General features: G+C 36.9%; 1 protein-coding gene and 1 pseudogene across 2 annotated transcripts in view; one reads left to right on the forward strand and one right to left on the reverse strand.

The window, feature by feature from the left end:
• Positions 1-17,114, reverse strand: part of TCEA1 (transcription elongation factor A1) — a 49,491-nt gene that overhangs the window by 28,835 nt on the left and 3,542 nt on the right. For both annotated transcript variants that reach the window (XM_045186081.3, XM_024578259.3), the window contains exon 2: positions 10,635-10,697. In XM_045186081.3, the coding sequence (XP_045042016.1) occupies positions 10,635-10,697 (63 nt within the window). The remainder of the gene's footprint in view (positions 1-10,634; positions 10,698-17,114) is intronic.
• Positions 4,602-6,307, forward strand: LOC139441108 (putative deoxyribonuclease TATDN2 pseudogene; annotated as a pseudogene).

Raw genomic sequence — 17,114 nt, forward strand, 5'->3', positions numbered from 1 at the left:
TTTTTTAGTGAAGAAAATACTTAGTAGAACTTCAGAACTTTTTAGAACTTTTCTAAAACAATACTTTGGTGGGGGGGGGGGGTCAGCTGATGAAGTAGGCACTTCAATATAGAAAACCTTTCAGAGGCAAGTGCCTGGGCCAGATGCACAGCTCACCATTGGAAGGACCCAAAACTGTCCCATTGGTTGCAGGCAACTGTTTAAAACGGGCTTGCCCATGCAGCTTGTATGCTGAGTGTCAGGTATGACTTCCTTGCCCAATGACTATAGCACTCCTTCTTCTTTTCCAGCACCCATTCACAGCTCTTCCTCACCTCCACTCCCATAAGTTCCCCCCTCCCATACACCGCCTAGAAGAAAAATCTACTTTTTAAATGAGTGGAAGAAGAAGTAACTCGAGTTACTAATATAATTCTAAAGCTTGGGATTGAGAAGGATTAGCAAAGAAAATGTAATTTTAGGAGGTGGTCAGAGGTGAGCAAAGGTATAAGAACATGAAGAAACTATGTGCTATAGGTTAGAGGGTAATCTTTTTTTAGTTATCACAGGATATTCTCATCACTAAAGAATCAATGATTTCTTGCTTATAACTTTAAGAAATTCCGCATGGAGAATATACTCAGCAACTGTAATAAACATGCTTATCTAAGGAAGAGATTCCCATCAAGAATAGTAAGAAATGAAGCTGCTCAGGTAGATGAAAAACAAGATCTGAGGTAGCAGTCTTTTTTCTCTTTAGGAGGTATTTTTGGAAGACTAAAAGAAAGTAAACAGAGGAAAGAATTATAAAGCTATTTTAGTTGGACAGTCATGTCTAGGTTTGCCTAAGAGTTCCCTAGACTCCAGATTTTTCCTAAAAATGGTAGACTATGATTTACAGGATTTAATAGGTGGGTTATAAAAGAGTGTTTTGTGCTCAAGTAACATTAGAAATCGTAGTGTTAAACAGGCTTCTTGACTGCAAGACTAATAAAAGTTTTAGAAAGAAACTATACATCATGAAATTCTAGACACAGAAAATGTGTACCTTTGCCCATGGCTGGCCATCTGGTTTCTATAGAACACCACTTATATAGTTATAAAGACATTGCCTTGGAAAGGTAATGTATTAAGCAGACTAAGGGAGTCAGCTGCATATTGGAGGTGAAGCAGAAAGGAATGAGTAGTGAGATCAGGAAATACTGTCATCACAGGGAATAGCAGATTGCAAAGCTACAGAAAAAAAATCACTCTTATGATCACTCCTGAGTTTTTGCAAAAATGATTTGAAGATAGCCACTAAATTTTATGGTACAAACATACAATTATTATAAAACACTGCTGAAAGAATTTAAGGAAGACCTAAATAAATGGAAAGACATCCATATTAACAGACTGCAAGACTTGAATGTTAAAATGGCAATACTAATCAAATCAAACTACATATTCAAAGCAATCCCTATCAGAATACAAGCTGCCTTTGGTACAGAAATAGAGAAACTTATCATAAAGTTAATATGGAAATACAAGAGACCCCAAATAGCGAAAACAATCTCCAAAACGAACAGACAGGACTGGGGTGTGGGGTGAGGAGTGACGGATGAGTGTGGCATGGCCCAGAGGGTAGGTATTCCCAGCCCTGGGTATTACTTGGCCACAGTGTACAGGGCTGAAGGGCCAGGGACTGAAGGAGGGCCACCATGTGTAGACGTCATTTTTTAAATTATATTTTCTTGATTATGCTATTACAATTTTCCCAATTTTTCTCTTTGCCCTCCTCCACCCAGCATCCCCCACTCCCTCAGGCCATCCCCACACCATTATTCACATCCATGGGTCATGAAGTTCTTTGGCTACTCCAATTCCTAATACTGTACTTACATCCCCATTGCTATTCTGTATGAACTTATTTGTACTTCTTAATCCCCTCACCTCCTCACCCATTCCCTCACACCCCCCTCCCATCTGGCAACCATCAAAACGTTCTCTGTACCCATGATTCTTTCTCTGTTCTTCGTTTGCTTAGTTTGTTGTTTAGATTCAACTGCTGATAAATAGATAGATATTGCCATTTTATCGTTCATAATTTTGATCTCCTTCTTTTTCTTAAATAAGTCCCTTTAACATTTCATATAATGGGTTGGTGATGGCAAACTTCTTTAGTTTCTCCTTGTCTGGGAAGCTCTTTATATGCCCTTCAATTCTAAGTGATAGCTTTGCTGGGTAGAGCTATCTTGGCTATAGGTCCCTCCTTGCTTTTCATGACTTTGAAATATTTCTTGCCAATCTGTTCTTGCAAAGTTTCTTTTGAGAAGTAAGCTATCTTATGGGAACTCCCCTGTAAGTAACTAACTGCTATTCTCTTGCTGCTTTTAAGATTCTCTCTTTAACATTTAGTGTTTTAATTATGATGTGTCTTAGACTGGGTCTATTTGCATCCATCTTGTTTGGGACTCTCTGTGTTTCTTGGACTTGCATGTCTATTTCCTTCACCAAATCAGGGAAGTTTTCTTTCATTATTTTTTCAAATAGATTTCCAATTTCCTGCTCTTTCTCTTCTCATTCTGGCACCCTTATCATAGGAACGTTGGAAGGCTTAAAGTCCCACACACTGCTTACACTATCCTTGTTTTCTTGGATTGTTTTATCTTCTTGTTGTTCTGATTGTTTTTTTTTGTTTCCTTATGTTGCAAACATTGATTTGATTCTCAGCTTTGTCAACTCTACTGTTGTTTCCCTGTAAATTGTTCATTTCAATTAGTGTATCCTTTATTTCTGGCTGGATCTTTTTTATGCTGTTGAGGTCTTAAGTTCCTTGAACTCTGCATCTGATAGATTGCTTACCTCCATTTTCTTTAGTTCTTTCTCTGGAGTTTTGATCTGTTCTTTTATTTGGGCCATGTTTCTTTGTCTCATTTTGGCAACCTCCCTATGTTTTTTTCTATGTATTAGGTAGCGCTGCTATGACTCCCTGTCTTGGTAGCATGGACTAATGTAGTAGGAGTCCTGTAGGGTCCAGTGCCACAGCCTCCCCTATCACCCAAGCTAGGTACTTGAGATGTGCCCTTCCTGTGGGCTGAGTACACCCTTCTCTTGTAGTTGAGCCTTGATTGCTGTTGGCAGATCAATGGGAGGGATTTACCCAGGTCAGTCAGCTGCAAGGTCTGGCTGTGACCACTACCACCAACCTCCATGGAGGAATAGCTGTGAGGGAGCAGAGTTGTGGTGCTCTGACATGGTCAATAGTTGTCCACTACTGGGTGTGCAGGTTCTGGGGTTTCCTGTGTGGTGTGGGCCAAGGTCAGCCCCTACTTGTGTTTTGTCTGGGGCCACTCTGCCTGAGCTATAAAACAATCTGTGATGGCTGCTACGTATGCTGTGATTGGAGATTCCCAGGCAAAGCCAAGCTGTGAATCTAGGCTGGTTGCTGCTAGTGCTAAATCTGGGGCCACTAAGCCAAAGGTATAGGGGCTGAGGGCTCACTGCGGCTAGCTGCTGCATGTTTGAGAGAATTTGGAAAGTTGTGAAACATGAGTCCAGATCAGTCATTCATATGGAAAAGCAGCTTGGGTGGGAGAGAGTCTCAGGGAATCTCCAGGGTGGGGCAAACAGCGTTAGCCAGGTTGATGGATACTCAGAAATGGCAGCCACCGGTTCTGCAGCTCTGTTGGGGTAGGGTTCAGTTGGGGTAGGGTTCAGAAAAGGGACAATGGCTTCTGCCCACCTTTCTGTCTGGGAAAAAGCTGTCCCCTAGCTCTCATCTTGATGTTAGATACTTCTGTTTTGCCCTGCATGCCACTGGTGCCTTTCAAGCTGCTACACTGTTGCTGGATCTCAGATGGAATGAGTCTAAGTTCGTGGGTGGGTTTTTAAGAGGAACTGCTTGTGACTCCAGCAGTTTCTTCTACCAACTCAATCACCACTGGTTTTTACAGCCAGAAGTTATAGGGACTTATCTTCCTAACAATGGAACCCTGGGCTAGGGGGCCTGGTGTGGAGCTGGGACTCCTCGCTCCTGAGATATCCTTCCTGAATTTTCTGTCCAGTACACGTGGATGTGGGACCAGCCCGTTCCATGTCTCCACCCCTCTGACCAGGATGGATGTGGTTTCTTTAATTTTGTAGTTGTCAGACTTCATTCAACTCGATTTCTGATGGTTCTAAGTGATGGTTTTTCTATATTTTCGTTGTAATTTTGATGTGGTTGTGCAAGAAAGCAAGCCGTATTTACCTGTGCTGTCATCTTGACCTGAAGGCACTGATCCTTTTCACCATGGGTAGACTTTAAAGCAGGGGTGTCCAACTGGGGCCTGCAGGCTGCATGCTGCCCTAGGATGGTTGTGAATGCAGCCCAACACAAAATCATAAATTTACTTAAAACATTATGATTTTTTTATGATTACATATTACGATGTATTTAATGTGTGGCCCAAGACAACTCTTCCTCCAGTGTGGCCCAGAATCACCAAAAAGTTGGACACTACTGCTTTAAAGCAACCTGTAGTCTTTTGAAGCACTTCCACATCTCCAAAATAGTAGCACTGCCCAAACTGAAGACTTTGGTAATTGTGGAAGCATGTTCTGGGCTTCAAAACTGAACCAAAGCCTTAAGAAAATCTTGAAGCACTTTGGAACTACAGTCAGAATGCTATGGAAGCAGCAATAACACACTGCAGGCTGGGAGGAGCAGCCAAGGCCTCCTGCGTGATTATTCCCTCAACTCTACAGTGAGCTTCCAAAATACCTCCAGAGATCTGGATGCAAAAGAGGAAGGCAGATCCCAAAATTATCACTCATTTCATTTCTCCAGAAGCTTAGAAGAAAAGGAGATGAAAGAGAAAAGAGTCCACAAGGAGACACCACCCAGTTCCTGTGAAGGACATGCATCTAGCTCCTTGCCAAGGAGCCACAGGGAGGCAAGCTTAGAGGAAGTTTTCATCTATAGCCATTGTCACTTGCACATGCCCTATTCCAAGTTGTCTTTCAAAGGGACCTTTTAGCAAGTTCAGAAATATTTAATCTCCTTCCCTAAGGAATTTCAGGGCCCTATCTCTGACTTCTGTGATCCAGAACACTGACAGGTTGCCTATGAGAGGAGCTGTTGAAAGAGGATCTGGTTGGGGAGGGGGGAGTTTGGCTAATACCCTCATTTTACACATTACTACATTGGGATTCAAGAAAGAAACCCTTTACAAGCCTTAAGGCATCCAAAAGCTGTGGCATATGGGGAAATGGGCTTGGATTACTCTTATAAGAGTACCACACCTGTCTCAGAACAACACAAGGTATTTGAGAGACAGCTGCAGCTGGCCCATGTCTCTAAAGAAGCTCTTGGTAATCCACTGCTGAGAAGCTGACAAAGATCTGCAAAGTGTCACAAACAAAGTTTGTGCCCTCAAACTACAAGAACCATAGGCATTGCTTCACCAGCAGCCACCTGGTCATCAAGCCCCTGTTAAAGCATCTTCACATGTCTATGGGCTTCATGGCAGTCCTGACTTACTCCTCTGCTAAGGCCTGGGAAGCTTTCAAACACATCTGGTTGGAAAGAATCATCGTGGAAACGGATGCCCCCTGCTTCTAACCCCAACACGGTTCCACAAGTCTTTTCCAATATGCCCACTTGGGCCTGGCCTTACATAAAGTTCAAGAGATTTCCAGAGTCAAAGATCAGTCACTCTCCCACACCTTGGCTACCCTGAGTAAGAACAACCATGGCCTCTACAATCTTTAAGCAGATACAGTCAGGAGTATCCCATAAAAAGGACATGACGTAGGCTGAATTTCAACTAAGCCTGGGTCCCAAGACAAGTGTGTGTCTGAAGAGCACATTAGGATGGAGGAAACAAAGACAGGAAACACAATTATTTTCCTTGAAACCTCATCATAAGACTCTTGTTTCTAGTTGGCGGGTGGAGTGCCATGGAGCAAGGTAAGGGGTGGGGGGCTTGCCTCCCCACCCCATTGCTTCTGGGCAGTTAAGGAAGAAGAAAGAGACTGGCAGAAGGGGGCAACAAGTTTGCCAATCCAAATCCCTGTTTTCTGCAGCCTCTATTTTTACATAGTCTTTGAATAAAGTCACCCTCCTACTCATATTAAAAAAAAAACCAACAACAAAAAGAATGAAGTTAGAAGACTCATAATTTCCAATGTCAAAACTTACTACAAAGCAATAGTAATGAAGACAATGTGGTCCTATATAAAGAGATATGAAGATTAATGGAATACATTTAAGAATCCAGAAATAGTCCTGGCCAGGTAGCTCAGTCAGTTAGAGCATCACCCCAATACACCAAGGTTGCGGGTTCCACCTTCTGGTCAGAGCTGATATTAGAATCAACCAATGAATGCATAATAAGTGGAGCAACAAATGGATGTTTTCTTCTCTCTCTCTTAAATAAAATTTTAAAAAAAGAATCCAGAAATAAAACCCTAAGTCTTTGGTCATTTAATTTTCAACAAGGATGTTAGGCCAACTCATTGGAGAAAAGAACACTAAAAGATGGAGCAACTAGATACCCAGACGTAAAGAATGGAAATTAAACCTCTTCTTTATACCACACTTAAAAATGAACTCAAAATGAATCACAGACCTAGGTATAAGAGCTAAAACTATAAGACTCTTAGAAGAAAATGTGGGAATAAATTCATAATTTTGAACTAGGTAATGGTTTCTTAGATATGACACCTAAAACACAAACAACAACATCAATTAGACAACAAAATTTTAAACCTTTTTACTTCAAAGAACACCACTAAGAAAGTAAAGATAATCCAGTGAATGGGAGATATTTGCAAGTCCTGTAGCTGATAAGGGACTCATATTTAGACCACATAATGAACTACTACAGCTCAATAATAAAAAAACAAATTGCCCAACGTAAGAAATAGGCAAAGGATCCAAACAGACATTTCTCTAAAGAAGATATACAAATGCATAACAAGCACATAAAAAGATGTTGAACATCATTAGTCATTAGGCAAATGGAAATCAACACCCAAATGATATTACTTCACACCGATTAGGATGGCTATAATCAAAGACAGATAATAACAAGTGTTGACAAGAATGTGGATAAACTGGAATCCTCATTTACTTGCTGTTAGGCATATAAAATGATACAGCTACTTGGGGAAAACAGCCTGGCAGGTCCTCAAAATGTTCAACATAAATTTACCATGACTCAGCATTTCAATTCTTTTTAGGTATCTACTCAAGAGAAACAAAAAACTTATGTTCACACACAAATTGAACATATGTTTTTGCGCATATGTGAATGCGCATAGCAACATGAGTCCATAACAGCCAAAAAAAGTGAAAACAACCCAAATGTCCATCAACTGATGAGTGGATAAACAAAATGTGGTATATGATATATCCATACAATGGAAGATTTATTATTCAGTCATAAAAAGAACTGGAGTATTGATACATGTTACAACATGGATGAACCATGAAAAGATTATACTAAGTAAAAGAATGGAGACACAAAAGGTCACATACTGCATGATTTTATTTACATGAACTCTCCAGTATAGGCAAATCTATAGAGACAAAAAGTAGACTGATTAGTGGTTGCCTTGGGCAGAGGGAGGAGAGGCAAACGGAGAGAAATGGGGAATGACAGCTAAAAGGTAAGGAGTTTCTTTTTGAGCTGATGAAGATATTCTGACTGTGGTAATAGTAGTGTATTTTTCTGAATATACTAAAAACTAGTGAGGTGAATACTTTAAATGAGTGAGTTGTACATTATTGAATTTATCTTCATTAAACTATTAAAAAAGAAGACATATACACCTATGTTTACTATCCTTTCACTAAGTTCCGTGAGGGCAGGGAGTTTGTCTTATTCATCACTACATTCAGCATGTAGAAAAATACCTAGCACACAGCAAGTACACATGAATTACTGTATGAATGATTCTACTATACGTAAAAACTTAAAAAACTAGCCCAGTCTATTATAGTATTTGTCTTCTTGTTTACTTCCTCACCTTCAACCCATACCAATTAGCTTTCCACTCTACCATTCTGCTAAAAGTTTCCTATAATCTAATTGTAAACTCCAATAGATTATCAGTTCTTACTTTATTTAACCAGTCTGTTACATCCTAACACTGTTTACCCATCCTGGAGGTTCTAAACCACCCCTATGGTACTGCCTCCCAAATAGTTTCTAAATGTGTCCTATCTCCTACATTCTAGAGCCTTTACACTTACTGCTTTTAATTCAAATTCTAATTTGTTAAAATTCTTTAAAATTAAATAAAATTTAAAATTCAATTCTTCGGTGACATTTTAAGTGCTCAATCGCCTCATGTAGTCAGCAGCTACCATATCAGACAACACACGTACAGAATACTTCCATCACTGCAGGAAGTTCTATACTGCTGCAGAGGGTAAGTCCAACTACCTATCAGACATCTGCATCTACTTTTTTCCACAGGCATCTTAAAACCCAATGGATCCAAATTTACCCTTTATCTTGTCACCTGCCCCCCTGCATCTTTACACCCCTCTCATCCAACCCTACCAGATAATCTTTCTTGGATTTGTCTCTACTGCTAAATGGCACCACCTAACCAGTCACCACAGCAAAAATTTCAGTCATCCTAAATTCCTCCTTTTTCACCCCCATCCCATCAGCTACCAGTTCTTACTGGCTGTTCATCATTAGCAAGTTCCCCTTCTCTCAATTTCTATTGCTACTACTTTAGTTCAAAACTTCATCACTGCTCCCAAGTAACTGCATTAGTCAACAAGTGTTCCTGTTTCTAGTCTCCTTTTTCCTCCACCATGCAAATCCAGTCATGTACTTCCCTGCTCCATGGCCTTTCGGCAGAGCTATGCCAACCTACCTGTGAAGTCAACCTTGTAACAAACTTGCCCTTACTTTATCTTAATATGCCACACTACTTCCACATACTATTTTCTCTGCTAGGATAATACCTTCCCTAGTCCTACCTGCTTAGGGAAAACCTATTAATATTTTGAAACTCACTTTCCACCTTATCACCTATATACATGAAAGATATTCTAAGCCTCCCAGATTAAGTCATCAGATTAAGAAGTAAACTTTATATTTCTGCCTGCCCTACCTCTGACAAATGAATTCTACATAGACATCTATCTGGGCAACTATATCTTTTTGTTTGTTTACATGACAGTTTTCCTCTGTGAGACTAAGGTCAATGAGGGGGAAAGGCCATATTTTATTTATCACCCCAACACAATTCCTAACCCTAATAAAAACTCAAATATTTGTTACATAAATATATAGACTTTCCCAGGGATGAAGCAAATAAAAAAAAAAAATCAAACATGATTATAAATGATAGCTCCACCCAACCTCCATACCCTCCATAATGCTACACATTTCTCTTAAATAAATACTTGGAATAAATATGTTGTTTTCGATGTGGCTGTCCCTACATAGGCCTGCTAGGATAAGGCCACACCTGAATAGTAAGGTACTATCTCAAAGACAAGGTTATTTCCAGAGTTAATTTGCCAGAGAAGCTATTGATCCTTGTACAGGATAACTAAACTGAGAAGGCATGATGTCGTAATTGCTTATTTCCTTTCTCGAGTCTACATTTAGAGTTCTTAACCATTTTTGCACCATTAATCCCTTTGGCAATCTAAAGCTTGTGGACCCCTTCTCAGAATGTTTTTAAATAGTTTAAATAAAATACATAGGATTACATATAAAACCAATTATATAATATACAGCAACAAAAATATTTTCTTAAGTGTAATATAGTAATATATTTGTTCCTTAATTTACGACATTAAATAAGACCTAGAGTAAGATATAAAAACGACCATAATAATAAGCAAAAATAGATGTCAATACATCTACAATAACTATAATATGAAGATACAATATCTGTGATTTCTTTCGGGTACAGTCATTAGTACTACTCATACAACTATGGCTTACTGGCTTCGTAAGTGAAAGAAATGTTCGATTTCAGTTAGCTGTTAATAAAAATAAATACATGATTTTTTTCCTAGCCACCATGTTCTGGCATCCCCATTATTCTTTCCTAAATTCTGATTTGCTATAGAAATATCACCAGTGGCATTTATGGATAACAATAAATGTGTAGTAGAAAGTAGTCAGATTCATGTTACTATTTACTTTCCTTTTTAAAATTCTGACTTGTTAGTCTTATTTTTATGTTTTAGTCATCACAGAACATCAGAGTAAGAACGTGGAGTAATGAATCTATGCAATATCTACTAGACATCTGATTGTATACTATCAGACAGTGCAAAAAAAAGGGAGAAGAGCGACACCTTGCCATCTTCATGAGAGGCTAGCTAGCTTTACACTGGCAGAGCTATCGAAGACAGACCAAGAAGGTAAAATCTTGGGAGATCAAATCAGAGTCAAGAGTCCATCCTCTTTCACAGTGAGATTTCACTTCCACTGTCAATCATGGAGATTTCAGTTTTGTTCTTGAGGTAGACAACATGTTCTATAATGGTAACTTATTAGACTGATTTGTTACTATCTTGAAAAAAAGTGAAGTGAATAATGACTTACAATATACAAGAAAGTACAAAAAAACTTACATTGGTATTAAAGACATTTCAGTATTTTATGACAATTACCTATTAAAAAATTATGACACATAGTAGTACATACCTGTAATAATTCCAGGGTCATGGGAATATTCTTAAGTTCCTTCAGCAAATCCAATGCTCCAGCCTATAAAGTAAAAATAATTTCATATTGAATTTCCCAGATAGTAAAGCAAGAACTAACTAGAGATTTAAATTTATGTTTTCCTATCCATTCATTATGGCTCATTATTCATGAGAAAGGTAAACACACACATACAGTGTGTATGTGTATATATCCATATACATATATATGTATATTAGAGAAAAAGAAAGATTTTTCCAAATATGGCTTGAAACTCAGTAGAGGATTATAAACCCCATTTACTGAATTATGACCAGCACTTGTTAAATATCATTTTGTGAAAGTTTATTTTCAATAGTATTTGTTTGTATGTGGCCCAAGTAGAAATGTCAAATATATTTCTTACTGTGGTGCTATAACATACCCCAAATTTCCATGGAGGGCACCTGTCTGATAAAGGAGCCAACCCTGAGTAAGTAAATTCGCTCAGCACCTTTAGCATTCATGCATACACAGGGAGAGTGGGGCATCTCTCTTTAAGATATTTTATTTATTTATTTTTAGAAAGGGGGAAGGGAGGGAGCAAGAGAGGGAGAGAAACATCGATGTGTGGTTGCCTCTCACACATTCCCTACCAGGGACCTGGCCTGCAACCCAGGCATGTAAACTGACTGAGAGTAGAATTGGCAACCCTTTGGTTCACAGTCCAGCACTCAATGCACTGAGCCACACCAGCCAGGACTGAAAAGGCATCTCTTTACTCGAATTCTCATGATGTCTCTGTATGTCACTGGTGTGTCACAAAAACACTGCCACCCATCTCATTCTTGAAAGGTAGTAAATGTAAATTCTGAAAGAAAATTTAAATTCAAGATCTATGTTAAGATTATAGGCCTGTTCACTGCCAGTTCTCATCTAGAGTAAAAGGTTCCCATGTAGATGATGAAAACAGAACAAAATAAGACTCATGGAAAATTATATAAAGCACTAAAAGTTAAAAAAGGAGTGGTATTAGCCAATGTCACCCCAATAAATTCACTAAAAGTTAAAAAAAAAAAAAAGAAGAATGGAATAATGGGATTAGAGGAGAGCAACAGCAATACTTACAGCTTGTGGCCAAATATTCTAATTTGAGATATTTAATCTACTATACATTCTAATCTAACTAGATACCATCTAATCTAACACATTTACTTACCAGTAATTATATTGTATTTAGTCTAATATTTACTTAATGTATTTGGACACATCAATATTCTATACACTTAACAGAAAAAACTATTAAATATGACTGTTTTTTAACCCCTTCTTTTTACTCATTTATTGAAAGAATTCTTTTAGAGTTGGAATTTTTATAATAAATTACCTTTCACATAAAGAGAAAAACATAAGCAAAACAAACTGCCTTAGGTGTTTCTAAAACTACTTCGCAAAGTCCAATGCTTATGAATCACTTCCTGATTCAGACTGATTGATTTTTGCTTCTAAGTTTTTATAAATATGATTTTTTAAAAACAAGCATCCATACCAGTCGGAGCAGGAAAGGAGGGGAGGGGCAGGCAGGGTATGGGGAAGGAATTCTGCTCTACTGGTAATCAGATTTAATATTTTACCCCACAAAAAGTTGTATCAAAAATACTGGTAATGAAGCATTTCATAAAAGAATCCATAAAAGAACTAAAAGCTATTAGCTCTTAGTTGACTTTGGAGCGTGTAGGGCTAGTTATTTTTGCCCTGACTGCTTTTCAACCATTTGGTTCCCTGAAGTTCAAAGAGCACTCCACTAATGTCTCTCAGATTTTCTTCTAAGACACTGACACCTATTCTGCAAATGTTGATGCTGGGTTTGATGTTCTGCCTGTAAAAGTATACCCTAACAGCCATCTGGCCAACGATATATGTAACTCAATTTGCTTTCTAAAACATTAAAATATGAAAACTAGGTACCCTATGGATCAATGAAACACAGCACACCCCCAGAAAACAAAAAGCCCCAGAGCATGTACCTCATTATGTACCCCACAGGAAAACACAAGCATGAAATCTCATGGTATCATTAAATGTCTTAAATATAAAATCAAGTAAGGGCTTCCAGTCACATAATTTTTCCATTTAAAGTTGAAAGATACTAGATTTGGCTGTGAAAAACAAAACAGTATTAACTTGTCTTCTAGTAACAAATAGGTAACATCATTTTAATTTAACCTAGTACCTCATAAATAAAAACTTGATATAGGTTATTATAATAGATTTTAATGATTCACTTCTAATTTTAAAATTCTATACGTATTTTTTTATTTAGAGGCAATTAAAAATGTAAAATACTGTATTTGTTAAAGAGAGCTAACACTGACTTTAAATTTACCATTTATCAAGCAAGGATTTCTACTTGTGTGACATTCTTATGAGCCAGTAAGGTCTTCAATGCCAATTTGCAAATCCCAAATTCAAAAACCTTTGAAAACCAAAATATTTCTCATAGGTTTTCAATAAACTCATTTGACAGCAACATGTAAATGTCAACAGGTATAAAGCTATTTATGTTCCATTTACTCCACTTAAATTGAATTTCATTATAGAAATGCTAATGTCTGATTACTGGAAACCGCCCAGATTTCAATGGGGATATTATGTAATAATATGATGCATGTACCAAATTAGCTTTATAAAATCTGAAAAATTTAAATTCTCAAATATATCAGACTCTAAAGGTTTTAAGAGATTGTGGACCTGTATCCTATATTTACCATGGACACCTTTCTACCCATGACCCCATGGACTTTCTGATCCATTTCTAATCTAGGATCAGTTAGGAAGATTTAAACATCACTTCTAGAAATCCCTTAAAAAGCAGCATCTCCCTCCTTAGGCTTCCATAATGCTGTCTGTCACATATATAGTTGATTCTTCAATACATGAGCAACATGGCAAAACTCATTGTTTTACGAGTAGAAGCAATTGATATGCATTAATTTCATCACACTCCCTTTTTATTCAGATCTCTTTGGTGACAATGGAGTTAGAGATACAGGCTATTGAAGGAAGAAAAAGCTAAGCAATACTCAGGGGATAAAACCATAACCTTTATCACAAATTACACTGTGTTATTATCTAACAAAATAAGATAAACACTTCAATTAAGCATCTTTAAGAAATAAACAACTATAATCAAAATGAAAGAAAAAGGCATTCAGGGATAAAAACTTCTTTGAGTGTTATTATGTGCCAAGTATTGTATTAAATATTTAACATATATTATTTCTTCCTCACAATAAACCCTACAGAAGCAGGTAATTTTATTATCCCCATTTTACAGATGGAAATTGAAATCCAGATAAATTAAGAAATTTGCACAAAGTCACATAATCACTAACTAGAAAAGGTGAGATCTATCCAGTTCTGTCAAATTACACTCTATTGTCTCTCAAGAAATACTCATAACACTGTGCCAAACTCTACTCTGTGCAGTGAGCAAGACAGAAACTCCTTTTGACTTCAGAAAATTTAAAAACAGACATCTTTGTACATCTTCAAACCCTCATTATACAAAGAAAGAAACTTAACTTAGAAAAAGAAAATGATTTGTCCAAGGTCATACCGATGGGTACTACAAAAGGACAAGAACTGTCTTCTGACCTTTATACCACTGCTCTTTCCACTCCATTGGTACTCTGGTGGCAGTTCTGCCTTGTGAACTCAGATGAATAGTGTTATTAAAGAAGAAACTATAGTCTAGCTTTTCTCAATCATCTCCTGCCTCTAAAGGTCAAGTCTATTAGATTGCAGCATCTCCTAGAGATAATGATGCAAGAGAAAGAAAGATTCTACCTTAAGTTCATAGCACTGGCTGAAATATAAACAACAGCTCTTATGCTACCTCATTAAACCACTGGTAAATAAGTACTTTTACAAAATATGGTATCCAAACTTGTACTGAGCACCCAGTATATAAGACTATAAAGGATACAAACATCCTTCTCAGGGAGATATAAGGAGGAATGAATAAAATAGAATATACAGCTAAGAACATGGGAGAGATTATATATATATACACACACACACATACACATATATATACATACACACGTACACATACAAATATATATTCATTCAAATCCACGCACTGGCATCTCTTAATTATAAGATCTTGGGAATGTTATTTGTCCTTTTCATGCTTCAGCTTCTTTATATGTAGGTGAGCAAAATACACTGGCCTTGAGTAGTTAAAATGGTCAAATGAGGTAATATAACAACACATGAAGTAGCAAAGAGTGCCTGACACACAGGAGATGGATGATAAGGGTACAAAGATATAAAAAGAATGATCTATTTCTACCATAACAATAGTTCTCAAAGAACAATAAGCCAGCAAAAAAAAGAACCATAAGCCAGCATTTTAAGTGAGTATTTAAGCTCAATCAATTCAAACACCTCTTAGTAAGAAATATTGTGAGATTCTACAAATTTTTAAATTAAGATGTTCCTTATTTTTTAAAAAAGCAAACACTAAGTTAAATATTTGAGTTATAGTTCAACATCACTATAAATTAGAAATCATAATTTTACTATGTGATCTCAAATTTGTAATTATTTCATACCAAAAGCACAAACAACAAAAGAAAAATACAGTGCCCAGCACAAATAATGCCCCTTCTTTATTACCTGGAAATATTTCATTAGAAAATCATAATCATGTAATTCTGTACCATAACAGTATCACACTCAAGCACACCATATGACATTTTAGGTGAAATGTTCAATTTGCTGTGCATCTAGTGCGAGACATTCATGTACCCTACCAACCACACTTAATGCCATTACTTCTGCTGGACAGTGTATATAAATTTGCCTTCAAATTTAAAAGTTCCTCTACTCCAAAAGATGCTATCAAGAGAGTGAAAAGACAATCCACAGAATGGGAGACAACATACGCAAAACGCATCTCTATATAAGAGTCTAGTATTAAGAATATAAAGAATTCTTACAACTCAATAATACAAATAATTAAAAAATGGGCAAAGGATCTGCAAAGACATTTCTCCAAAGATATACAAATGGCCAACACACAATGAAAAAATATTCATCATTGGTGATCAGAGAAATGGAACTCAAAACTACAGTGAGATACCACTTTACAGCCACTACAATGGTTATAATCAAAAGAAGATGTGGTGAAAGTGGAATCCTTAATAGACTGTTGGTGAGAACATAAAATGGTGCAGCAACTATGGAAAATTGCCTAGCAGTTTCTCAAAAGGTTAAACATAGTCATCATATGACTTAACAACTCTACTCCTAGGTTATATATGAAACAGAAATGAAAACTTATGTCCACACAAAAATTTGTATAAGAATATCCTTAGCAGCATTATTCACAATACCCAAAATGGAAACAGCCCAAAATGTGGTAATCCATCACTACAGTGGAGTCATTATTCAGCAATACAAAGAAATAAAGTACTGATATACGCTATAACATGAATGAACCTTGAAAACACTAAGTGAATTGGAAGCCAGTCACAGAAGACCACATACTGTATAATTCCATTTATATGAAATGTCCAGAATAGGTATCCATAGAGATAGAAAGTAGATTAGTAGTTGGGAGGGTGGGGGAAATATGGTGACTTCTTAATGGGTTACTTTATGGGTACTGGTTTCTTCTGGAGTGATGAAAATGTTCTAAAATTAATAGCGGTGATAGTCGCACAAATCTGTGACTATACTAAAATCCATTTAACTGTACACTTGAAAAGGGTGAATTTTATTGTATGTCTCAATAACACTTATAAAAAACTGTGTAATCATTCTACATTTAATCACTTTAACCCTGATATGGAAACCAAAGCTTTATTTTTCAAACTGGGTATGATAAAACTTAGAAATCTACACATTTCAGGTAATTCTAACATTTAATTTCAATTTCTCTCCCAGCAATTTAATTCCACTCAGCCCTGAGCCTTAAATTAAAAAAAAAAAAATTAACCTCAACACAACTCACAAAATCTCTCCATGAACTTGAACATTCTTACCTCACTCCTTCTTCTGCGGTCTAATGTGATAAATCCCTTACAAAGACAAGCCTGGTTTTTAGCCATTACCATATCTTAGGCATTGAAAAGATTTTATTTTCATCTAACCTTTACTAAATTATCTCCAATTTACAACCAAAGAAAAACATTTTAGAGACATTAAGGAACTTGTCTGAGATCACACGGCTAAAATCCAAAAGAGACGGAATTTGTACCCATATTAGGAGTTAGACTTGCTTAATGGCCTCAAGTCATGACAAGAAAAAAAAACTAAGTAAAAAACAGCTAATATGTGAAAATTTGAATAACTTACATGGTTCATCATGGTCTCAGAAGTGGGCAACTTAGGAAATTGCGTATACTGTTTAAGATCAAGTATACCAGTGGGGCAACATTCTGGGTAATAAGAGGTCGAGGATATTGAGTATTTAGGAAAATACTCAATATG

Source organism: Desmodus rotundus, chromosome 8 (assembly GCF_022682495.2).
Source record: "Desmodus rotundus isolate HL8 chromosome 8, HLdesRot8A.1, whole genome shotgun sequence".
In the NCBI taxonomy this organism is placed as follows: domain Eukaryota; kingdom Metazoa; phylum Chordata; class Mammalia; order Chiroptera; family Phyllostomidae; genus Desmodus; species Desmodus rotundus.